Genomic DNA, 27,711 nt, shown 5'->3' on the forward strand with positions numbered 1-27,711 from the left:
CTAATTCTGATGAGTAGTATCTTTATAATTCTCAAGAGTTCGTTGTGACGGATCGTTGGCCTTGATCCATTTTGGCATCCAAAAGTACGGCATCCACTTGGCCTGACCTGGGAAATGTGTCTCGAAGATCTGGCGATAATAGTAACCTTCTTTTGAGGTTGGTGTGTTGAACGGAAAACGATGTGGTGCTTTTTCCATCATTTTGTCTGTAACCTGAAATTGAAAAAATTAAACCGGAAACATAATGTTATGAATTCTGCAGACATCCGAATTCGGATTCGGCTTTTGGTAAATTCATGTTACTTATTTATTTTTGTTTGAATTAGAGAACTAGGGATCAATACATAATTAGATGGCAACTTGTCAGATTTTAAACGGAAATCAGATGATAACTGCGTAATAAGTAATCAAAAGAGGGCGGCATACAGTATTGGCTAATGGTGCATCACAGTACGGTCAACAATGATACCGTTAAAGAAAAAATCTATCTATAGGAAAGGCAATTAAAAATTAATGCATGCGTAAAATGAATTTTCAAAAAGCCGAATCCGGATTCGGGGGTCTGCCGAGTTCATAACGAAATGTTCCAAGACGATGTGCAATAATCATGAGCCGGGGGGTGGAACAAAGTTGAGAATTAAGGTTTTTTTGGCGCTCATAATTTTTTCACATTTTAATTGTTGGGTAAACGCTTTTATATATTTATTGGGTCAGAACTACGAAACAAATAGGTATTTTGTGATTTAGATTTGTACCAACATTTTAGTCAACGGAAGCTTCGCAGCATTTCTCCAAACTGCTGGGCGATTTGTAACAAAAATAGTAAACGGAAGCATGCGGCCATATCCCCCAAATGTTGCAATTGGACGATTGGATGTGTACCAACAATTTCGTCAACGCGGCCTTTTCCCCAGCTGTTGAGCAATGGTGATGTCCCTCGATACCCAAGATGTGGAAACGTCATCTGTTTTATTTAATTGTTGAGTAAATCCTAGTCAAGACGAGCAACCTGAACAAATGGGGCATGTCATGTCACCATCTGTGATTGAATCGTTTGCTGATAAAAGACATCCATTTAAAATTACGCCCGACTAACCCGAAAAAGTAAAATTCAGGTAACACTATTTGTAAAATCTTATAAGTGCAAACCATACCTTTGATTCAATGGATTCCTGGAGCATCTCATACCAAGACTTCTTTGCTGAAGCTATACCATCACTGAAACCTTCTTTTGGCCGCCAAAGAATCTCCTCAGGAATCAAGTGTCTCTTTGCAAATGACTTGCGAATGAGGTACTTCTCTACTCCGTTTTTTGGTGCTCGTAGGTCAGCCGGTAGAGATAAATAATATGAGGTAAAGTAGTGGTCCAGGAATGGCACACGGAGCTCCAATCTGATGATGAAAAAAATCCAGCTATGAAAAATATCGATATACAACACATCATTCACAATTCGAAAGCGTAAACTTGCATTCGGCCATATCGAATCTTAATATAAGTCATCATGGCAATAACTTTCAATTTCATGTTTTTTTCTTTTAGCTCAATCAGAGACTCGTTTATACTGAAAGCCATAAAAATTCCCAGCGCCGTGTATCAGCGGTTCGGTATGTGGACTGTGGTCAAGAATACCATGCAGGTCAAATCTGAGGACGATGATGTTTTTTATCTTTTCAATCTGAGGACGAAGATTATAACGAACCATCATATATCTCATTATTAACAAGATTTTCTTAAGGAAAATACATATTTAAAAAGAGCAATTCTGTTTATTCTGATACTAAATTTGTCATAATTTCCGTCTCCATTTATAAGCCTTAACACCCATTTCCTGAACCATTCAAATAATGGGAATTTAATTCATTGAGTTCATTATACATTTGTAGACAACGCATCCCCGTTTAATCCACGGATATCAACTTTTAACTATTCAGATAAGGAATTTTTGCTGATGATGTTTAGCAACTTTAAATTTTTAAGTTTGGACTTCTGTCACTAGAGACATTTACAATCAAGGCATTTTCTGATTAAGTTTTTGCTTAAACTTTGCGTCAAAGACAAAGATTACATGTTGGGCACTCATTCTTAATACGCTTTTTAGTTTAGTTACTGCAGTGAATATGCCTCACATTAGAACTAAAGACCCAGACTGAACCGTGGCAAAGGGTTAGACATTGACCATATCTAGGACAACCTCCTTTCCCCCAAAACCGGTGGGGGGTGTCACAACATTTGACGTCATCTACACCTATGACGCCATCGGAGAGGTGTTGTAACATCATTAGCAACGACAAATCTGCTGAGCAATAACATCCACTGAAGACGCCGGTTGACCCATTGAAAGTGTTCCGATGAGAGTACCACATTTGAATAGCGGAGATGTTTACTTTTACTTTCTATTTGCGTTTACTGCTACAAATATATATCATTATAACAATTATGTTGTATTAATATGGCATTCTACAATGAAATACCCACGCTGATAATATGAGATTTCGTATTTCCCTCACCCATGTGCGGATGTTGTTCTATCGGCTCTCAGGACGTCAAAAAATGAAATATATCTTAGCAATCGTCTTGAATCTGCATCTGCGTCTTGTGGGCTAGGTGCTTTGTGGAAGTATATATAACCTTGTGCCAGCTCATCGCTACCTTCACCAGAGAATATTACAACAGTATCTGTTGCTTGGCTGATGTATCGAGACAAAAGATACATGGCTGAGAAGAACAAAAGGTTAATGTTAATTTTGACATCATAATAATAAATCTACTAACTATATTAAGACGTCGCATATAAGCCTAAACACTTATGATTTCTTATTTTGCAATTTTTGATACTTACCCACCGTTCCACGTATTGTCATAATGTCGTAGATTTCCAGACACTTGATCACTTCTTCCAACACCTCAATTCCTTCCTCCGGATAGAAAGGAACCGCATGGTGCTCGGTTCCAAGATGCTTCGCAACCTGTAACAGTACAGTAAACCCCAAATTACACTAATATGCAATTTTTGAACTCGTATTCGTGTTGTGACAACGTTAATTTCGACGTTGATTTTCCGACGTTGATATAACGGCATTATGACGTTGTTTCGACGTCAAGTTGTGAACGTAGTATTCATACGTTTTTACAACGTTCGAACGGAGGGACATTTAAACAATACGTTCACAACTTGACGTCGAAACAACGTCATAATAACGTTACATCAACGGCCGAAACGTACGTCGTCACAACACGAATCACAGTGTCATCGCCCCGATATCTTCATGGCAGAAATCGCCATGCTAGGTTGAATCCACAGCCACGCATAATGAGCCGAGAGACATTCGACTAAGGCTACTGACAACAGCCTGGTAATTGACCTCTCTGTGTATGAGTGAGCATGTATACACCATTGATGAGGTTATTGGTCTTATGCTTTTAGACTGCTCGCACGAGTGAGTGCAGCTAGCGTACGCTGCGCTACAGTTCGGCACATATAAAATCAGAATATTTTTGTCAGTTTTTGAGTTCAAGATGCAATGGTTCTTTCTCAAGACGCAAACTAACGACAATCATATCCGTTGAACACGTATATTCAAGTGCAAGGAACAAAATCTGGCTTCTTTAGATTAAATCAATTACGGGATATATTCATCATTTTCTACCCGGTATCCAAAGATTTATCGTCTGAATATCAAATCGTGCATAGGACATTCACGTGTATCGATCCCGGGTATTCATTTCAGTGTCTCTGCTGTGTAATGTAATTATTAACCGGGCGATATCGGTGTGCGAATAAGAGTTCAAAATTTAGGTAATTGCAACGTAGAAGACAAGCTAAGTACAACGTTAGCTAACATCGTGAAAACGCAGTGTGTTGGCTGGGTTATAGTAAGCTGAGCAAAATCTTTCATGACACTGTATGATTATGTAGGTGGCACATTTGACGGTTTAGAATACTGAACAACTGACCGTAAAATAAATAAGGCAGCAGTTATTGTTTACCATGTAAATACTAAGCAAAGACAGATATGTCATTATTATAATTAATTACCTCATATATAGATTCCTGTCATCTGATTGGTTAAAAGTGCAGTCATTGAATTAGCTATGCCCTCCTTTTTAAGAATTACGTAAAAACTGAACTATTCCCCGTGCAATAGTCTTTTAAAAAGACTTTTCCCCGGGAATAGTCATTTTCACATAATCGGCGCGCGCGATGGCGTGTTTGCATTACGCACGCGGTGCCAAAGCGATGCCTGCCAGTTGCGGTGACGCGATCGGTTCATAACGAAAAACTTTCTTTGCACATTTTACCATGGCCTATGAACAATAAAATAGGCCTTTTAACCAATCAGATGACAAAAATCTATAATAATTCGCTATATAAAACAAATATTGACTGCTTTATTCGGGACATGGTTAAGATTATAGGCCCGCGGTGATCTCAAACCATGCTATGACCCTCGGCTGCGCCTCGAACGTTTGCCAAACGTTTACGAAAATGTTTGACAAATGTTTGGCTCCTTATCCGTTTATAAACTGTTTGACTATAAATGTTTGACAAACGTTTGTGATCGGCAATTGTTTGACAAACGTTTTAGTAGCGATGTAAACGCCTCAACAAAAGTTTGCAAAGTTTTTATTTGTGACATATTCATATCGTGTTGCATATCAATGGATAGCTACAATACTCCCCTTTACAATGACACCCCATTTCAAACAATAACATTCTTCACCGCTGAGTACACGCCTTGTGAATGTAGTGGGGTCTCAAACAGAATTTGCCAAATTGACCATTATTCCGGCAGCAAGCTGCAATCCCATATCTTCACAATCTGGGACCTAATGCAATTCTCCAAGATGACACCGCTCGCCCCACAGAGCCACGGTAGTCAACGACTACCTACAGAATATGGGAGTAGAGCCAAAATGGCCTGCCATCAGGACGGACCCGGGCCAGACCTCAACCCGATTGAACACTTGTGGGACCAGCTTGATCGTGCTGTACTTGCCAGAGAAGCCCATATGCAACCACATTGAATGACCAGCGACGAATCCTTGTTGAAGAATGGAATGCCATGCCACAGTAACGTGTAATCAGGTCGGTGAGCAGCATGAGGAGAAGGTCCCTGATTATTGTGGCTGCATGTGGTTTTTCCACCCGCTATTGAGGTTAGTGGCTAGCGTTGTTTGAGCACAGAATAATGGTCAATTTGGCAAATTCTGTTTGCGACCCCACTGCATTCACAAGGCGTGTACTCAGCCGTGTAAAATGTTATTGTTTCAAATGGGGTGTCATTGTAAAGAGGAGTATTGTAGCTATCCATTGATATGCAACACGATATGAATATGTCACAAATAATTTGAGATACAGATGCTTTAAAAAACTTTCCAAACTTTTGTTGAGGAGTTTGAAGTTATTAAATTCATTTCGTAAACTAATTTTTTGTACGTCATGAGCACAGACAAAAGCACCAAGCTTGATGTTTGGAATAGAAAATTATTTTTCCTAATTTACTCAGTAATTTTCAACAACTTTTATCCCAAAAAGAGAAATGACTTATGTTGTAAAAAAGTAAGAAACAACAAAGTAAGAAAGTAAGAAACATAATAAAACAAAAACGCATAATAAATAAGTATAGGAAGAGAAGGCCCATCACACACCACTTTTGCCAACAAGTTAATGACACTCAACAATATAAATAGCCAATAATTAAGCCCACTGGTAAAGCCCATTTATTTCAAATTTGAATTTCACCTTTTCGATTATTGCCCTGTCCGAGACCTGGTTCAAGGAGGATCATTCAAACCTGATTGACATTTCCAATTATAATTTGATAAGTATCCCTCGTCAAGGTAGGAGAAGTGGCGGGGCTGCTCTTTATGTTCATAATACATTATCTTAGCCAGACCCGATTTAAATTTGATTCAAGCCGATCGTAATGATATTGATCATTCTGAATCCATTTTTGTTGAAATCATTTCTCCACAATCCAAAAACATCATTGTTGGTAATGTTTACCGTGCCCATCGTACTAATGTTGATTCTTTTAATTCTGATTTGTCTAACTGTCTCGATCGTATTTCACTTGAAAATAAATTGTGTTACATCTCTGGTGACTTCAATCTTGATATTCTTCATTATGACACCGACAACAAGGTTAATGAATTTGTCAATAATTTTTATTCTCATGATATGTTTCCACTTATAGACCGTCCTACACGTATTGTTAATAACTCAGCTAGTATTCTTGACAACATATTCACAAATGTTCTTAGTAAGCAGATTAAGTCGGGCATTTTTGTTAATAACATTACCGATCACTATCCCGTATTTCAAGTTACTGGTGCTATTGATTTACATATAGACATAGTCCTAAATTTATAAATTGTCGTACATTTAATCAAGCTAATATTAATTGCTTTAAGAATCATCTTCAGCTCACAGATTGGGATAATATTATGAATGATTCATCACCTACGAAAGCCTATTCCAATTTTGTTACAAAATTCAATGATTTGTACAATCGCTCTTTTACTGTTAAGCGCAAACGTATCTCTCGGGCTAAAGGCATTCCTCATAAACCATGGATCACCAAGGCAATTCTTAGGTCTATCAGCAGAAAGGACAAACTCTATCGAAAGTATAGATCATCACCAACTGCTTCTAACAAGCGTGCCTTGTCAGATTATAAGAACAAACTGACCTCTGTTATTCGTGCATCTAAAAAGCAGTATTACTGTAACTTACTTGATGTCCACAAACGTGATCTTAAAAAGACTTGGGGTGTTTTGAATGATCTTTTAGGTAATAGAAGGAAGAAGCCTTTGTCTGATTCTTTTGTCATTAATGGTTCTATTGTTTCCGATTCACAGCAAATTGGTGATGGTTTAAATGATTACTTTGTATATAAATGTTGGTCCCAATTTAGCTAGTAATATTCCTTCAACTCCCACAAAATTCAATGATTTTCTCAATTCAGTTCCATCACCTATGCACTCTCTTTTCTTATGTCCAACTGATGTTGAGGAAGTCGTTGATATTTGTTCTTCATTAAAAGCTGGTACTAGCAGTGGTTTTGATGACGTTAAACCAGACATTGTCAAAATTGTTATTGATTTAATTAAAATACCCTTATGTCATGTTTTTAATTTGTCTATCAGCTCAGGTATTGTACCAGATAAACTTAAAATTGCACGTGTCGTTCCCATTTACAAATCTGGTGATGCTACTTTATGTAACAATTATCGTCCTATATCTGTTTTACCTGTGTTTTCCAAAATTTTTGAAAGTATTATTCATAAAAGATTGTATAAATTTCTTGAATGTCATGATTTGCTTCATAATTGTCAATTTGGTTTCCGAAAAAAGCTCTCCTCTTACATGGCACTCATTACCGCCTATGATAAGATTGCTACAGACCTTGATAAAAGATTACATACAATGGGCATCAACTTGGACCTCTCGAAGGCCTTCGACACGATTGATCATCACATTCTTCTTGATAAACTTCATCATTATGGTATCAGAGGAAGTGCCTTCGAGTGGTTCAAGAGTTACCTTACCAATAGAACTCAGTATGTTTGTTTAGATGAATGCAACTCATCATATCGTAATATAACATGTGGTGTGCCCCAGGGTTCAGTCTTAGGCCCTTTACTTTTCATCATTTTCCTAAATGACATTGCTTTTTCTTCTGATAAACTTGCTTTTGTTACCTATGCAGATGACACAAATGTTATTGTTTCACATGCTAACCTCCCTGATTTAATAACTATTGTTAACCAGGAATTAGATAAGCTTTCTGTATGGTTTAAATCAAATAAGTTGTCGTTAAATGTAGACAAAACAAATTACATTATGTTTAAAAACAGGTATAGCAATCGTGTGTATAATGATTTAAATATTTTCATTGACGGAGTCAACATCTCCAGAGTTTCCCATACAAAGTTCCTTGGAGTTCTCTTAGACATGTCTTTAACTTGGTCAAAACATACTTCAAATGTTGTTAATATTTTATCTAAGTATTGTGGTATCTTGTATCGCCTTAAAGAAGTTCTCCCTTTCAAAACATTGTTTTCATTATACAATACTCTTGTGCTTCCCCACCTATCTTATTGTAATTTAATTTGGGCAGATTCAAATAACACCAATCTCCACTCAATCCATCTAAAACAAAAAAGAATTATGAGAATCTGCTCAAATTCTCACTGGCTCGAGCATACTCCACCTTTATTTAAGAAATTTAATACTCTGACTATTTATGACATCCACAAATGGACCCTTTGTTCATTTATGCACAATTATGCTTACAATAACCTTCCTGTTAATTTTGCCGATTATTTCATTCAAAACAGGTCCTTTCACAGCTACCCCACCCGCATATCCTCATTTTATCGTCCGTATAATTTCAACACTGATTTAGCAAGAAATACAATTAGAATACAATTTTACATGAGTTAAAGAATGCCAAATCACTGTATGTATTTAAAAGAAAATATAAGTCATATCTGTTGTCATATTATCAGTAACTTAATTGGTTTGTTTATTTTATACCTGTAACTTATACTTAATTTGAATTTTGCTATATGCCATCATCACTGCCTTCACCTTAGTGTTTAGTTGCACATGTCCTGTCCGGTCCTGTTCTGCACTTACCCAGTCCTGTTCCGTGTTTGTAGTTGTCTTGTTTTTAGTAGTTATTTAAGGTAGTAATCTATAATTATCATCATTTGCAACTTCTAGGGTGACCATACATTTCGAGCCTTGCTCTTTTTGGTCTCCCCACCAAAGTTTTCTTTCACTATTTGTTTTGTATAATATTGTATGGTGAAAATAAACTGAAACTGAAACTGAAACATTCCCTGTACATAAGAGATAATTTTGTAGTCTATGAGGAAATATGGAAACTATCTTTCTTTCGTTCATAATTTACGGCTCACTATAAATTTTCGCGTTCACTTCGACTTCTAGAGGCTTTAATCGTAGAGTGGTTTTTAATACATAATTTCGCCCAATCTGGCAACGTCACCCTCAAAACGCCACCGACTCGGCTATACCTATACAATTCAATTGAAACGCAAGAATGCTACGCCTTTGTGCTTCATGACCATAATAACCTTCAGAGTGTTTGAGTCCCCGCAGTATCAATTAATCATACCTTTTTTGCAGCTAGTGCATCTGGACTGTCATCCATGCCGATTGAGAATGTCTGGATTGGATACTTGATTCCTGCTTCACCTGCCAGCTTCACAACAATTGCTGCCGTAAGACTGGAATCAAGGCCACCTAAGGAATGACCACAGGAAACGAAAAATTCAATGTCAGATAAAATCCTTCAACAATAATTGGAATTAAACCACTGATATTAAGCCAAGTGAAAATTGACCGAAAATGTATCTTTGTTATCCTTTGAATTGAAATCTGTCAATGTTAATACATGGGAAAACTGTTCCAAAGGATACAAATGTATGTACGCACACTACCGTAAGCAGATACATATAGAAAATATTAACTTAATTTTTGTTTGACAAATACAAACATTATTTACTCACATAACTTGAGCTTTCGCCATCCAGGCTGATGGCTTGATCTCAAGTGATCTGGTCCACTGCATTTCCCGCGGTGTTTGGATGCAATCTCATTCCACGGGATCAAATTTTGCTGTATAGTGGATCATATACGTGACTGAGAGAAAAAGAGTCGTCATCGCGGTTGATTGCTTTGGCTCCCTTCTTTGGAATCTGTATTGCTCTCTGATTCTTCTTGACGTGGCATTATTCGTCTTCCTGATTCACCAACATACGACTTATCACAGCTTTGCAGGGGGTTTCGTATACTGCGTCGCTGGTTTTTAAGATGTCTTTTTTGGGGGGATTAAGTGGGATACATTTAAGTGTGTTAGTAAGTTAGTTGGACGCATGGCTGTAGAGATTTTATGTTTCCACCACATCCTCTGAAGTTATTCAGACAGCACTTCAACATAAGGGATAACTACCATTCCTTTCGATGGAGTTTCGTCCATTTTGTTTGACTTCTTTGGTTTTGGGGTTTTCACTTCTATCTGGTGTTTGACTCTATCAAACGCCCACTTTATGATAACCACAGTCCATTAAAGCGTTCCTGATCTTTTGCTCCTCTTTCCATTTGTCTACTTCTTCCGTCACTATGTTCTCCTTTCCGTCACTATGTTCTCCTTTCTGTCCACGAGGGTTCTAATTACATCGAGCTTCTGATGACGGAGAGGATGTGGAAACTTGAAATTAAAGATACTGATCCGTATATATTTCCTTACGGTAAACTAGCATTTAGACTAATCCATCCTCCTTACGAACAATTAAAGTATCCAAAAAGGGATTTCTCCTCGTCTTCTTCCTCGCTGCCAGTGGAATCGATGGTGTTTAGATGCTCTGTAAGCTTACGTATAGTATATTTCTGAATAAACTCATATACAGGGTGCAACAATAAAATTTGTACAATTGCATTTTGACTTCTCTGGAAAAAACTAAAAGAGTTACGGCACAAATGTTATATGTAGTAGAATCAGTAATACCTTGGCTAAAAGAAGACGTTTAGTTGGTTTCTTTACTAGCTTGGGTTCAAAAGTTATGTCCGATTCATTAAATTGTCCAGAAAACGTGTTGGGCCACTTTTGCCATGTTAGCGTATATCAAGTTTGAACCGCGTAGATTGTGCGTAATGTGCATTGAACATCAAAGAACTGACACAAAAGAATTATAAGTGGTGTTTCTTCAAATAATTAACATGAACTTAATACTAATATGATATTTCTGTAAAATCTATAAATGAAGTCATGAAATTTCTTTCAAATTTTCTTATAAATTAGTAATTTCTCATATCTCTGAGATATCATTGGTAAAACTGAGAACAGTTTTTGCACCCATAAGTACAAAACAATACAAATTTGAAATTAAGTTCAGCTTCGCTTCTAGCTGTTCTGGCGCGACCACTATTGCCACTTGCCAGCATTTCTGTCAACAAAGTTTACATACTTCTCATAGTTATATGCAATTGTATGCCTTGAAGGAAGACGTGAGTTTGGAAACTGAGCTATAAACAATCTTATGGTTTCTGCTTGACTCCATGTGCTACCGAATGTCACAACCATAAAAATACGCTCTTCCAACGTTGGGTTGAAGGTGTTGAGCTGCAGCCACGATTTCTAGTAAACGAGGTTGTTATGTCAGTGCTTAGTTGTGACTTTCAAAAACTCAAGGAGATATTATATTATGTAACATTTCTACCACTTCGAATACCCCATTGTTTAAATCGACCTATCATAAGAGCACCGCCCAACTGGTCCATGATTCAACTCTATTCAGTCACTTTTGTAAGACTTGGACAAAAGTGGCCCAAGCGGTTTTAAGACTAGGTTACATAATTGGCTATATCTTCACTTGTATACCTACGGTTTTATTGGAACAAAGTTTAACTGGTGGCTAAAGAAATTATCTTGATAGTCATATTAATATCAAACCAAAAAATAAGCGGCATACTTGTTTCATCCTATTTTCAAAATTGTACAAATTTTATTGTTACACCCTGTACATGATCCACATATCTCCTCCAATATTTTGGCTTGCGATCTAGTGGTGCTCTCATGATGGCTTCTTTCTCTAACCACTCCATAAAAAGATTAGCCAGGATTGTGCTGACCGGACTTCATGCCGGGACTTCATGGCTGCACCAAAAATCGGCGAAATATTTGTCCATGAAAGCTGAAATACGTGGTGGTGATGATAAATTGTATGTGCTCGATAATGTGTTCAGTGTTTAATAGTAATTAATTAGTATGGAATATTTTTTCGCAAAATTCCAAGACTGGTCTTGAAGGCGTCTGTATAAACCGCACGGGCTAAATACTAATTGGGGTGTGTTAGGATATGGTGGAAAATAATTGTTTCACAGAAAATGTGCTTTCAATGAGTTTACATTATTGTGCTCATAATGTAGCGAATTTGCCTAAAATGGCTGTTTTAATTTGAGCTTTGTGTGGGACACAATTTCGGATTTTATGCAACATTGTTCGTTATTATCAAATTTATAGGGGTTTGAGGTGATATTTGCTAATCTTCGTCAGCGATTGGCATTCATAACAGCTGAAATACACTTGTAATGTACCAATTTTTTGAACATGGGAGGAACTTAAAATATGGCTCTTAAAAGTGGCACGTACTCCCCCTGAGGTCAAATGTTATAAACTAACGATACAAAACAACTGCACGGATTTTTGGTTGTCCAATGAACTCACGCTGTTTCTTTGTGTACAATAAGTTTATAACATCTGGCCCCAGGGAGTCATTCAAACTTTTTGAGTGCGTACCACTTGTCAGAGCCATATTTTTTAAAGCTCTGCCCAATTTCAAAATTGGTAAATTACAAGTGCATCTCAATTCTGAAGAACACTTATTGGTATTTAGGTTCAGTAAATATCACCTCAAACCTCAATAAATGTGATAATATCAGAAATTCAGTCTCCTTAAATCCGCCATTTTAGGCTAATTCACTACATTATGAGTGCCATAATGTAAACTAATGAAAAGCATTTTTCGGTCAAACAATTACTTTACACCATCTCCCGACACACACCAATTAATATTTACCCCGTGCGGTTTATGCAGAGCCGTTCCAGACCAGTATTGGAATTTTGCAAAAAAATATTCCATATTAAATGTCAAGTCTGTATTATCCTCGGATTTGAGCCTTTGCTTGATATCAGTAAACTTTCTTGTGTACCTAGGCATGGGATCTTTGCTCAGCTCCACATAGGTAATTTTGGATTTGCGGAGCTTTGCCAGTTTGCTGCCTTCAAAGTGCCGACTACCTCTGCTCTAAGACTCTGTACCTCTTCCCATGACAATTATTTCACGCCAATTCACATGCCACGATGTGATCTTCGTGTGGTATTCTGTTTACAGGCACATCAAAATTCAAATGAACCGAGCAGCTTTTGCGGTGGTTCCGATATGGGTTTATCGGATATAAACTGAGCTCAAAAAGAAACTTATAATTTTTCGCAAGGTCATATCTTGAAATCCTGTCCATCAAATTGAACCAAAATTACACACAGATTTACTTCAATACTCTACTCTCAACACATATCAGTAACCAAGTACTTATACAACTGACACAACAGCAAAATGCACTGACGTGGGACAGCTTCCTGGACCACATTCACAGCCCAGCCCTGTTTCATGAAAAAAGTGTATGAAAAACAGACAGCAGCACCGTTTTATCATCTGTGCAAGGATCTTGTGTGCATTCTCACAGATTTTTTGTCCTGGGTGCCAAATGTTGGGCTGTGAAAGTGAAGGAAGTCCAGGAAGCTGTCCCATGACAGTGCATTTTGCTGTTGTGTCAGTTGGACAACTGTTTGGTTACTGACATGTGTTTTGAGTAGAGTATTAAGGTAATCCTGTGTGTAATTTTGGTTCATTTTGATTGACAGTATTTTAAGATATGACCTTGTATTTCACAAGTTGTAAAAAATTATAAGTTTCTTTTTGAGGCCAGTTTATTTGTGACCGATCCATTTTACTCTTCAGCTGGGACCCGCTTATATCGGGTTCCTAATCTTCCTCTTTCTTGTTTCCGGCTTCATTTCTGATTTCGAGATGATTTAGCTTCTTCTTTTGTCTTTCTTTGGATTTGTTTTCGACGATTTTCGTTTCGTATTAAAGTGAGTTGTAACATGGTCGTGTATTTAATATTTTAAAAACTGACGTGATTTGATTTGATTTGATTTGTTCGGATTTTGACAACCCTGGATAAACCAAGAAAGCCTCTATTGAAGCTTATTTCCATTGGGGTCCATTTGAACACTGGGACGGGTTGGGAACAGTCAGTGGTTAGCACCCTACTCTTTTCGAAACTGGCTGCGAAATACATGTACAGGTATGGCTCTCTGCACATGGGACCGACGGCTTAACGTCCCCTCCGACGGACGGAGTACTTTCATGATAGAGAGAAGAAGCCTGAATTTAATCTACAGAAGTTGCCAATTTCCGAGTCAATATCCCAGCAAATCGTCACCGCCGGGAATTGAACCCGGGACCTCATGCACTAAAGGCAAGTACCCTAACCATTGCGCCACACTCTTATTTCGCCAATTAAAAAAGTCTTAAACAATCTTAATCAATCTTAAACTCGTGTTAGTTATGTGGTCCTCTCGTCGAAATATTGGTTAAGGGCCCTTAATTTTCTTGTTGTTTAAGGCTCAAATCAATAGTTGGTTAAAACTTTTAACCAATAAATGCATATAGCACTTTAACCAGCTTCAAGTTTAAGTGCTTAATCAACTAGGTTGTTTAAGGTCTTTTAATCAATATTTGCTTAATAACTCTAAACAGATAATGATTTATATGTTCTATTTTATCTAAGGATTGTTTAAGAAATACAACTGCTTAATCAATGGTTGTATTGGATTTAATTATGATTGGGACTTTCTTTCTTTCTTTTTTAAAAATTTTTATACTGAAACATAATTCATGATAGATTTGAAGTCATCAGATCTTGGTCAACTGTGAGAGTCGTTCAAAAATACAATTTCATGCATAAAGTTGTTTTTTTTATCAGTTCAACCCGCTATGTATCCGGGCAATGTATCCGAGTAAAAAATTAAAATCTAGTAAGCCTTTCTCTCTCGCATGCATTACGATACAATGCTAAAATACAATACATCAACGCTAATAAATTCACACACTCGATACGGTATCCAGCATACCGATACTTCAATGCATCTCGTCTACATTGTAAGCTATTGTGCGTATGCCCAAAACTGAACATCGCGGTACACACATTGGTGATATACATGTACCGTGCACGTAGAACAGTACAGTACAGTATCGCTAGAATGTCAATCCCAATGACGTTGTTAAATCTAGCAAATGAACGCATCAATATCCATCCTTTATGTCTCAATGATGTCTATGCATAACTTATCAAACGAATCTCGAGTTTGGTGCAACCTGATTGACTCAAACCTACCTATTTGAACGAAGTTTCAGGATACCATAAGCAGCACGACCAGCATTCACTCGTGGCCGCCATTTGCTTTTGTCATTTTAAACAATAATTGGTTAAAATTCCGTGGCGCGAGATCTATCGTTAAACAGGTAAAGTACAATTCCACTAAACATTACACAGTTTAACGCCTTTTAACGTAACAAAAAATAACCACCTTTATACGCTCGAGTTTAACAGTCTTTTAACATACGTTAAACTTTGCAGATTAAGCGCAAAATCACGCCTTTGAACATTAATTGTTTAAAAATCTTAAACTTTTCTTCTTATACTTGGCGACTGTTAACTGCCGGAACAAGAGTGCACGCTCTCCCCCTACTATATTATATTATATTGCATTATACCCACCTGAAAGCATGCATCCCATCCGACGGTTAGATAACAATCTCTTTCGTACTGCCTCAGTAAAGAGGTGCCGAATATTTGAGTATATGCCATCCTCTGAAAAAAATGAAGAAAATAAAACCCATAATTCTTACATTTTTGAGAGGTTCTTTACAAGGGTTAGATTCTCATATTTTGACCATCAGCAATGGCGGTGCCACTGGGTAGGAACTTCAGCAACGGGGGGAGGGGCGAATTTCATGGTGAGCTAAGAAAGGATTATGAAACATTTAAATATAACATATTGAAGATTCAATGGTCAAATACCGTAACACCGCGACTACAAGCATATAGAGTGTTTTTTGATCAAAACTAAAATAATACGAAACAGCCGTAAATATGCCAATACAATAGATTGGTCTTACAATAATAGTTGTTTGTATATGCTTGTATCAGAAATGTATGTGCCGAAAACGGATTGTGCCCCTCTCTATCCCCCCATTATGAACGGTTCTCCAGTCCCTCCCACTTAATGATCACCAACGCGACGCCACTGTGGTGTAAATGTGGAGATTCGTGCCCAGCTTAAAGGGCAGGTCTATTGCAAAAACAAGTTTATCTCTATTCGAAGAAAATAATTATTACATTACAAGTTGACATTTGTTGCAATTTTTTATGCGTATTTCTCCTGAAAAGGAGATATTGTGTGGGTACAGTTCAGCCTCGTACGTGTTCTTCCCCCGTTTGAAGCGTGCGTGTTCTCCCCCCGTTTGGTTGATGACGTAGGTAAATGAAGCGGACACTATATCACGCTCTCATCATACAATCACAATCACTTTGACAAGTTTGACATTAGCAACAATGAGTTGTACTATCATTTACCATAACAATGCTGCATAACAATATGCAGACTATTGTTCTCATTTCGCAAACAAAGCGCTATAGTATTGTTACTATGCGTTTGCTTTGTAATATTTCATCCCACTGAAACGATAATAACTACATGAGTTTGTGGACTTAACACGGTTTATATGCTAGTCTCAGATGAAATTCTAAGCTCAAATTATGTATTTATTTTTTAGGCCAAATATTTCTCATGATATTGATATACATATGAATTGTAATGTCACAATTTACTAATATATAAAAAAAAAAGAAGCGGCTGATTTTATCCATATGTTTAAAAAACATTAAATTTGTAAAACTTAATTTGGAGTTTTTTTCTGTGAACAACAACAGTATACGTTCTGTCCATTGAGAGCGTTTATGGTCCATTTTCTCAAAGCGGGCACATCACATTTCACGACGTCACCTTTTTTATAGGCCAACTCTGTCTCGTTCGAAGGAACTCACCGCTTAAGTTGGTTTTTGCGGAATATCAATTTTAAACGTCTTGTTTTCTCACAAAAGGAGTCATTTTCATTGTCCTCATAATATTAGCTTGTCAATGATATGATGTTGTTTTTGCAATAGACCTGCCCTTTAAGGTTAACAACTATTTTGAACTGTTGCGATTTGGTAGTTCACAGCATCTTCGAATGGTAGTGAGTTTAGGCAAATATTGCATTGAACATTTCATAGCGAGTGTGTAGAAGAATTCAAATATCACAGATATACTTTTGTAGGTCCTGTGGTTCTTGAGTTATGCAAAGAGGGATGAAACTACAACACTTTTGTAAAACGTACATTACTAATTAACAACAATAAATCAAGTTTTCAAAGTATATGATTTGTAGAATGAACTTTTGCAAAACATCAAAGTGTTACTTTTTAATAATATATTGATTTAGATAATGAAAATCGATTTTTGGAGGGGTTTACGTGCCACAATGCTTGCGTAATAACCATTGATAGCTGTAAACTGCACCTTTTAAATTCGGGTATTTTTCTTTAAAAGCACTTCCGTGTTAAAAATATTGAACGACATTTGAAAATGGGGTATCAAAATGCGCGTAAATAAAAAAAATGTGGAAAAAATTATTGTGGAAATAATTATTAGTTCAGAAGCTATAGGCGTATTTACAACAGCTGCGTTTCTTTTTGTGCAGACTTTACACAAAGATATGTTATCTACACTGTTCTGGAGGCAGTTAACCTCATGGCCATCTCGTGCAAACGTTTTTCCTTGGTATGTATCATGAGGCCGCCAATGCGATTTATATGCGTATGAAAAAAATTCACCCAAAAATGTTGCGACTGTATATTTCGTACCTTTGTTAGGGTGACCCTTGTTGTCAATATTGCGCCATATCGGCAGGTTTTCAAAGTGGTGAAATTGATGTTGCACAACTGGTGTAACTTTTCCAGTTTTAGCTATGTCGTATTCCTCATAATATCCAGGTAGACATGGTTCAATACTATCTCGATTGCTTTGGAGTAAACCCATCAAACCTGCAAAGTGGAGACGCTTTTATATAATGATGTATATTCATACGTGGAAACGATATGTTTATGAAAGTGTCAAATTACGTTATAAACGTAAAAGCAGCGCCAAAAAATAAATAATATGTTGCTTTATACTAAATATATAGGCCAGTCCCATGACATTTTCGCATCCTTGGACAGATGTTTCATATGTTGAATGTTCAGAAAAGTCGGAAAATATGCTACACTGCCAAAGATTGGGCCACTAGGCTAATTTTAACCAACACTATTGGATACAAAGTCATGTTTCTGCTCAAACGTTGGTCAAAACTTTTTAACCAACAAATGGGACAGTTTCATTATACAACACATTGACATTATTTACCATTATATTGGGCATCTTTATGAACCATTTGCTTGTATTCAGTTGTTGGGGTTGTCAGGGTACATTTACTCAGTTGTTGGGATACGTTTATTCATTTGTTGGGTTGGGGCATGCCACAAAGCCGTGGATTCAGTCAGAGATGGTGGCATGCCACACTTGTTCAGCAACGCGTCCAACTTGACTACAATGACAAGTGCCTAAAAACAGATGACGTGGTCGAGAGTTGGAGTTGGGGGAACGTGCTTCCGTTTACTAAATTGTTGGTACTTATTCAAATGTTCAACAGTTAAGTAAAGAGTCAATGATCCGTTGACTAAATTGTTGATACAAATCCAATTGACCATCGATGAGACTTTTTATGAATTAACCAAATCGCAAAATTACCAACAAATATGTAAAAACGTTTACCTAACAAACGTTATATTAATGATAATAATAATAAAAAATGACCCAACCCCCTACATTTTCATACAGGGGGCAAAACACAAATGTAACATATTTGCGCATAGAACATATAATTACCAAGTTATGAGGCTCAGCAGGTCCAAGGTCAATACAGGGGTGAAAAATTAAAGTTCAAAGAATTCAGGAAAAGAATAGTTTACTATCTGCGATGTCAAGTTCAGAAGATTGAATCCTATGGAATCCTACATATTTTTTTCTTCTTTACAGGGTGATTTAAAATGAACTGTACCCAAATTCAAAAATGAAAATAAAATACTTACCGACATTTAAATAATTTGTGTTTATAAGCTGTAACAGGATAGTATGTTTCCTATTATTGGTGAAAAAATCATGTCTTTGCCTCAAATGATTTGAAGAAAAGTACATTTTTATAAAACACACCAATTTTGTTACTGCGGTAGATAACACGGATAAACTTAGTTCCATGTGTTGGTCTAAAAATGGGATGATAAATTGAAAATGCGATATCTTCTGACTAAAACCACTTATTATCAAAATTCAAAATTTCTACTACAGAACACTTATCACTACTTTCTATGATAGTTTTTTGATATGTACAATCTCCGCGAATATATATAAATAATGGGTAAAGTTGGGTACAGTTCATGCTAACTAGATATCACAGATAGTGCAAACTATTTTTTTCCTGAAACCTCTTAACTAGGCAAATAATTTGCCACAACTTTTACGAAAATTTGAGCAACTTTAACTCTGGCCTTTGGTGCCCCATAACTTCTTAACGATAGGTCGTACACGCACAAACATTACATTTCTGGGATCAGCGGGCCAGACGCGTAATTTGACATGTTTCAAAGTGTACTGTTATTGGAATCATACTGCAGTTACTGTCCGTTTTCCTATACACAATACATAGTGCTCTCACCATTGACGCGTGACCTCTACAAACAGTGTATATGGGCATTGCCTAGTTAACATCACTGTGTGAAAAATAACCGGCCAATATTTTAACTATTCACCAAACTTCTAGCAAATATATTTCTCTAACATGACCTAAAATTACAGCTAGGTTAGATGTTCAGAAGGGGTCGCACTTTCGTAGAATATGAGTGAGGGCAAAGCATAGCTAGCTCATAGCTAGCCAACTCCCCGTGTTAATTGAATGGAGATTTGACCGAAAATATTGAGCTATATTGGTAACGGACAGCTCCGTTCTGAAGGATGCCACAAAAAAACGGTACAAGCTACATTTAAACTATTCTAAATAGGTTCTAGAAAATATAGTTTTGTAACATGTCCTAAATTTTTAGCTAATTTAGATGTTTGGAGAGGGTCGCACTTTTGTGTTTTAGGAAGGATATGTAAACGACAGATAACACCAAAAATATGAAGAAATTATTTCCAAACCGTGTTAAGTCAACAATCATTATGTTGCTCATTTTGAAGAATGCTGGTTAACAAAAAGCAGGCCAATGTCTCATTTCGTGAACAAAGGTACACATACCATTGTTTCCTTTCGTTTCCTTTATAATCGGTTACCCAACTGAAGCTATAATACCAGCTTTATTGCGATGTCGCACATGTAAAACAGACACTTGTGCACAACCAGAGAAGATCTGATTTAATCAGTTGAGCTGCTTCGATGAGTGTTATCTTGGTTTAATAGCTTTTAATGGGGTTTAAGTCCTGCAAAGGTCGAGATGAATTCTACTGTAAACATGACTGCATCATGTACAATTAATTGTTGTCCCCTTTGCGATCCTATGGGGACATTTGGGGGTCTTTGTGAGGGTCACGATCTCAAAATAGTGCTTGGCAGACAACAGATTCGAGCTCAGCATACCCAAATTAACAAAAATAAGCTTGTTGCCAACTTTTACGCAAACTTGCCGCCAGGAACGAGATTTTTCCAAAATAGAACCAGTCTACATGTCCGTGTGGATATTAAAAAATAAAGTTTGTTCGACGAACATTTTTGTGTATGTTGTCAAAATTGTAACCCGCGAGCTCTACCCCGTTTCCATGGCAACGGTTACGCTGTTTAAGAATTTTAAAATTATTTTTATCCAATCTAAATTTAGCTAATTATTTCTGCGAAACTAAATGGAGAAGAAACGTCGTATTTAGTGACCTGCAGAATACCTGACACATAGATATTTACATACTGCAATTACTGTCCGTTTTCCTATACACAATACACAGAGCTCTCACAATTGACGCGTGACCTCCACAAGTAGTGTATGTTAGAAGTATAGGCAATTGAAAAATAACCGGCCAATATTTACAGTATTCTCTGAAATTCTAGAAAATATAGTTTTGTAACATGTCCTAAATTTTTAGCTAATTTAGGTGTTTGGAAATATTCGCACTTTTGTGTTATGTAAACGACAGATAACACCAAAAAATATGAAGAAATTATTTCCAAACCGTGTTAAGTCTGTAATCCACTATGCTTCAAGAACGCTGGTTAACAATAAGCAGACCATTGTCTCATTTCGTAAACAAAAGCCCACACAGAATTGTAACCTAGCGTTCGCTTTATAATCGTTCACCCTACTGAATCTATAATACCAGCTCATTGCTCATTGCACAGACTAATACATATCCATATGGAAAAACAGTGGCATGATCGACGAAAATTATATAAATTAACATACTATTTTTCATCAGGTTCACCCTCGCCAGGAACCGCTTATAGGTTCGAACGACCGCTTATAGGTTCGAATTTCAACTGGTTCGATTCCCGGGCGGGATCACTTTTTCTGCTTGTCTCCTTTATTATTGTGATGGCGAGCCTGGTGAAAAATTATGTTTTATTTATTACATGTCCATTTGTATATGTATGTATTATAATGTAACATGTCTAAGAAAAACATTCTGTTTGCATATGTATACCCATACAGTTATACGTGCCTTTTCCTTCAGAAGAAACTGCTAGAAAACCATCTTTCCGGAGTAAGCGAAACACGGGTTTAACGCCGTACGTATCCCTGGCAACGAACACCTGTGGCAATAAATAGTTGACCAAAGGGTCCGAAAATGACAGACACATTTGATCTTTGGTTTTCTATTGATTAAAGGAAATCTGTACCATAAATTAATCAATGGCTAATATAGTTATATACCCCTAAATTAAACATACCAGACGGTACGTTTGTGAAGATTATCATTCATCCAGGTAGTAAACAGTATTAATATTAAACTATAATCTAGTCAACTGGACTTACTATTTTTGAGTGGGAAATTTTCACGTCCAATCCTGAACGCATCATCAGCCCTACTGATGTTGTGGCGGCAAAAGTTCATTGACCTGTGAAACGGTCTATATGAATTTCGGAATATTCCTAACAAAGAAAAAGCACTTTTAATCTGCGATTCATGGAAGCCGCCATGATAGCTGCTTGCGAATCCTTTCTGCCACAAGCGGTAGTGTAACCTTTCACACATACCCGCGGCGAGCGTGTGTTGCTATGGCATTCGCGACCCCCACAGCGAATTTTGGTTTTTAGTGCTGTTTTTACTTTTCGTTCTCAAAAGACATTGTTGATCATAAATATTACTTAAAATACATTTTTTTATGTTCTTCTGTAGTTTTATGGGTAAAAATTGTCGTGTTTTCTTTTGAACGAATGTTGAATCTGAACTTTGGTAGTATTCGCTTCGTGTCACCAAAGTTCACGAGGGACGAGGCTGGTGGCACGGATTTCGCTGGTTTCAAAATCGGGGTACCGTTACAGCGTAATAAAATACATCGGGTATCAATATGGCCGCACCATGGATTACAAACTGATCGCTGATTGTCGTAAGGAATTAAGAATTTCTCCTTTATTTGGACGTATATAAGCTTAGGACTTTTACTGTTTGTCGTTTTTATTATTACTGCAACTATATAACCATTGATTAGTTTATGGTACAGATTTCCTTTAAGGAATCGGATATTAACGTTTGCACAGTATTTTATGGGAGCTGAGAGTACACCAGATATATAGAAATTGCATTCTAAATACGAGAAAAGTCCTTCTGATATCAAATAAAATCAAACAAAGAAAATCTCTATTTTAATTCCAGAGCATGTCACCAATGCGTGTTACTTTGTTAATCGTAACTAAGGTCGGTCTTTAGATGTGTTTAATAGCCTGTCTGCATGTTATTCGACTAAAATTGCTGATTTTGTCCCAACTAGGGCCTACAGTTATTTGCAGGGTATGTTAGTTTTCGAAAGTATGTTACAATCTTGTACATTTTGTAAGAGGAGTGCTCCGTAATAGGTGACTATTTGAGTACACATGACATGACCAGTGCATGTCGTGGGAGCCGGAGGGGGCTGGTGCATCACAGGCCCGATCGCAGGTCGTTGGTACACGATAGCCTCTTTCGCCTATTTACGTGAAGGACTGATATTGCTATATAATTGGTAAATGTGCTAAACGTGCGATTTCTGGGAAACAAGAATTGATATTATACGTTCTTACTTTTCCAGCTTTAAGATCAAGAAGACAGCATGCAAAGACCCCGTCCAACATAGCTGCAGCGCGGGCCATTCCAAAATTGTCATAAAGATGGATAATGGCTTCCCCATCACTTTCTGTTTCATACGCAAAGCCGTATTCCTCTTGCACCTGCAAATATAAGTACTGTAAGTCATGACTCTATTTTCTTATACGAGTCGCATTTATCAGTGTACTTCGGGTATATTTATAAATGCGCTTTTTTTGTTTTGTTTTAATTCTTCTTTTGCCTGGGTTATTCATTTAGTGGATGTTTCCTCTGTTCTTCCATGAGGCCCAGGGGCTTTTTATAAATACGCACGTGACATCTACAAGTCGTCCTATTCGGATATACAGAAACTCTAGCAAAATAGCGGCATTTTAGTGCAAATGGAAAAATAATTTAACCCGAAAGATGAAATAAATCTTTATTTGCGTTTTCCATTACGGAAAAAATTAACGACGGAAAAGCTAGATATAGCTGATATCAAAACTGTTGGGCATATCAATGACGTAATGGGATTCTTATGGGTATTAAGGTCAGAACTGTTTAGATGCATGCCGATGATGTTATTTGATCATTTTTGCACGTGAGGACAGGGATCTCAGCGGCTGTCATTTTCTTCGGAAGGGGGTGGTCATGAATATAGGCCTACTGGGGGTATAGAATTTTTATACCAAAAATAGCGGGGGGTCATAATTTTATACACCAAAAAGAGGAGGGGGTTATAAAATTATTAAGGGCTGTTGACTCAAATATTTTGAGCGCTACGGGCGTATTCTTTTAACTTAAATCAAAATGTGTACACAATCTTAAGTTATATAATGTAAAACTTTCACGAGCTCCGCGCGCGATCACAATTTTTCTGCGCTCCGCCCACTTTATATACATTTTCAATCAAAAGTTTCTGTGGGCTTTGCGCCTTTCAACAATGAATAATGTGTCTTGAGTCTGTGTGGGTGGAAGGGAGGGTGGTGTGTTATAAAAACGCGAGATAAGAGGGTCGTAAAAATTTAGCTCGCGATAGGGGGGGGGGGGGGGTGTCAAAAAAATTGACTCCAGTACCGACATATTCATGACCACCCCATTCCGAAGAAAATGACAGCCCCTTATAGGCCTATGTTACATGTACACGTAAGATTACCATCATACAGTACTATAGATGAATCCAACGAGCCAAGTGATGGTATGAATTCATTCGGCCATAATTACTGGGTCCCTTTAGTGTTGTGACTACCCAATTGAGTGGATTAAAACCGCTTAAAATTGATGTTATATTGTATTGTGTTATAAACGTTCATCATTCTTTTGTCTACGTACAACACGGGTGATGGAATTCAGTTTACCCCCCCCCCCCCCTAAGGCCGCTTCATTTTATATTTTAGGTGGAAATATACTCGAAGTACACTGCCCTAGAGCACCACAAAAAGACTCGGCAATGATCCATGTTCTCTTATAAACTAAAAAAAGTTTGAAAAACTGGGAAGGGACAAGTACAACAACAAAAAAGATATACAGTAACCAATTTTATACGGCCTAACAAACTTAAAAATCAGACCTTAAAAAACCACCCTGACATCATATGTGACCATACAGTACGAATGCGTCGTGAATTCCCTAAATTGTATTCTGAGTTACAGTGTAAAATGTACATGAAGGTCGTATTCATCGGTACCTCAAGCTGGCGCGAAATCTATATCATTTTGATAGTCAAACACCAATCAATAATCATATTGTTGAAGAGGATAATAAGCTTCTACTTTAGATGGCTATAGAATTTTTAATAGCTCTGATCTTTGTTTGCTCTGGCTAAATCCTGTTCAAGTGGTGGGTTACCAGGCATTGTATTTTGTATAGGTATGTATATATAACCAACAATTAATAATGAGATAACTTTCTTTAACCTCATTGACTTGGGGATGATTTGAAATGACCGCCAATTATGACTATTTGATATTTATTGTTAAGCAATGTGGAAAAAGAGGCACATGTAGAAACGAAAAAAGCTACCATTTTGTTGAAGGAGCAAAGTTCGACAAACCATAACCCGCTTCTGGATATCGTTTAAAGTAGAAAAATTTACCATTTTAATACTTATGATGTGTATTTTCTAAAAACGAAATAAAACATTACATTACGATTAAGAGTTGATCCTTCGCACATGGTAAGAACATTTTTGTCTGAGATTTAAAGCACATTTCCAATATTGATAATAAAAATACATAAGGTCAGGGGTTATGATAAGAATTGACTACAGAAACATAATAAGTATTAAAAAAATTACATCATATACGGTATATATAATATGATTACGATTAGGATATGATCCTTCGCACATGGTAAGAACATTTATACTTTTTTTGCGGTTCTGATGAGTTAAAGCTAACAAAGCTAACAATATCAAAATCATACGCATGGAGCGGAAGTGATACCCCTTATATCAACTCTTGGAATCTCCTTTTTAAAACCCATACCCTTCATTTTGTGTGTCAGCTTTATTTGTCGTAATATCTGAGTGTAAACATCGCTAGGTCATAATCCCATCAGATAAGGACAAAAGAGGCAGAGTATGTTCGGAATTACAGGTAAATTACTGCCCAAATACAAGAAGAAAGAAAGAAAGAAGAAGAAGAAGTAGTAGAGGAAGAAGAAACTGATGTAAAACAAGAGTCCAGCCGTAGTTTGGCTGGGCTAAAAACAACGACTTGAACCAAAGTAGGCTACCTGTCGTTTTGTGCACAAATCCATGTATTCTTCCGCGATTTGTCTATGCATGGTTTGGAAACAAAATATGGGGATTATGTTGCAATAGACATCTCAACAGAAGAAAGTTCTTACTGTTTGAATGGTCATAAAATAAAGTAATTTTTAACATAATGAATTAAACCAAATTATGATCAATTGCAATTAGGCACACTAAAAGAAGTAAATCTCGAAGGCGTTATTAAGGTTATTAATTATTTTAAACTGTTGTGATTTGGTAGTTCACAGCATCTTACGAATGGTAGTGAGCTTTGGCAAAAACTGCACTGCTCAATTCATAGCGAGTGTGTAGAAGAATTAAAATATCACAGATATACTTTTATAGGTGTTGCGGTTCTTGAGTTATGTTGTAAAGAGGGCTGAAACAACAACACTTTTGTAAAACGTACATAACTCATTAACAACAATAAATTAAGCAAGTTTGCAAAGTATACGATTTGTAGAATGAACTTTTGCAAAACACCAAGGTGTTAATTTTCAATAATATATGGATCTAGATAATGAAAATCGATTTTTAGGTTGCTTCGACCAACAATACCTCGTCTACCCTTAAACGACTTCATTAAACTCTTTCCAAATTAATCATGAAAACTTAATATGGATGCTTTGAAAAAACTCGTGAGCTTGAGACTCTGGACTCCACAATGGGATCTAAGACGGATCCCCGGACCCCATCAGTTTGAGCTCACAACATTGATAACTTGCCAGGAATATAATCCTAATCCCTACAAGTGGGAAAAGCGGGTGACTGCAGTAATGTCCCGTCTAAAATCAATTAGACCTTCGGCTTTTTCTATTCAAATTTTATTCAGACCCATTTTGCCTGATTATTTGTAGATTAAGTATTGCTATATAATTTGAGAGTGTCAAGTGTCCAATCAGATATCTTAAGTCAAAAATGCTCGTCACATCTGGTTGATCATCGAAACTTTACATTCACCAACGTGCAGTGACTTTTTTCTCCTAAAAGAGCCCCTGGCCTCAACTGGGACCAATTGCATGGACCAATATGGATTGCATTCCTAAGCTCCCCTCACACTAAATTGCAATGCTTCCGCTGCCACTGTTTGAGAATATAATTGAAGAAGTATTATGTGGGCCAATTTTAACCGAGAACCAAGTTTACAATAATATCAATATCTAAATAAATAAAGAGATTTCATATTTCTAGTCCAATAAATCAGTACGTTTCGAAGTCTAAAAGACTTCTTTTTCAACACTGATGTTGTTGTGACGAAATCTCATCATTTATTTGTCAACAACATAATACAGTTTTGAAGCATCATTGTAAAAGTCATTGCTTAATAACAATTTTTAAACGTATTTCATACCTTTTTGTAGTTATATATCTCTCCGTTGTAAACCATCCAGATATGAGGCATAGACTTGATTCTCATTGGTTGCATACCATAGACCTCGTCCATAATAGCCAGATGGTGAAAGGCTAAGCAGCAATTACGATAATGGTGAATGTTTTCAATTCGGAAGGCATCAGGACCTCGATGAGCGATGGTCAATGCACAATGTATATACTTGGTAACATCTTCATCACTCCCGAAAATCGCCCAAATTCCGCACATTATGATGTTACCAGTTTTTCGGCATGGTACTTTAAACTTAAAAATAAGAAAATGTATACTATGATAATCTCTATATCATGGTACAGAAAGAATTATCGTAGTAGGCCTACTGCCAATCATACGTGATGCTATAACATGTATATTTTAATAATTTGCCATTATATTGCAAATTTCCAAAAAACTAAATTGCTTGATATCAGAAGCATATTCCTCCTATTCAGAATGGAATTTAATGAGTCTGCTGTGCTCTTAGCCCCATAAAATACTGTGAAAAGGTGTCCAATGTGTTTCAAACAGCCATCCAAAGGGCGCTGACCAACAGGGTGTCCAAGAATGATTTATACCGTGTTTGAAC

The 27,711-nt window shown here is 36.9% G+C and overlaps 1 protein-coding gene across 1 annotated transcript; it reads right to left on the minus strand.

Moving 5' to 3' along the window:
• Nucleotides 1-27,356, minus strand: LOC140172053 (asparagine synthetase [glutamine-hydrolyzing]-like). Its single transcript, XM_072195399.1, has 10 exons — nucleotides 27,108-27,356; nucleotides 22,998-23,144; nucleotides 21,439-21,529; nucleotides 17,565-17,744; nucleotides 15,378-15,470; nucleotides 9,148-9,275; nucleotides 2,841-2,967; nucleotides 2,509-2,716; nucleotides 1,155-1,392; nucleotides 1-213 (listed from the first exon to the last, which is right to left on the minus strand). Exons 1-10 carry the CDS (start codon nucleotides 27,354-27,356, stop codon nucleotides 1-3), a joined length of 1,674 nt encoding a protein of 557 aa, XP_072051500.1.
• Between the last annotated feature and the right edge of the window lie 355 nt (nucleotides 27,357-27,711).

The sequence above is a fragment of the Amphiura filiformis genome, chromosome 15, assembly GCF_039555335.1.
Source record: "Amphiura filiformis chromosome 15, Afil_fr2py, whole genome shotgun sequence".
In the NCBI taxonomy this organism is placed as follows: domain Eukaryota; kingdom Metazoa; phylum Echinodermata; class Ophiuroidea; order Amphilepidida; family Amphiuridae; genus Amphiura; species Amphiura filiformis.

Excerpts from the sequence above, each read along its gene's own strand:
- LOC140172053 (XM_072195399.1), bottom strand. The coding sequence starts at position 27,356 with ATGTGCGGAATTTGGGCGATTTTCGGGAGTGATGAAGATGTTACCAAG. Across the intron at positions 17,745-21,438 it reads AGTTTCTTCTGAAGGAAAAG|GTTTGATGGGTTTACTCCAA; the intron begins GCACGTATAACT and ends TCCACTTTGCAG. Across the intron at positions 214-1,154 it reads AGGAATCCATTGAATCAAAG|GTTACAGACAAAATGATGGA; the intron begins GTATGGTTTGCA and ends TTTCAATTTCAG.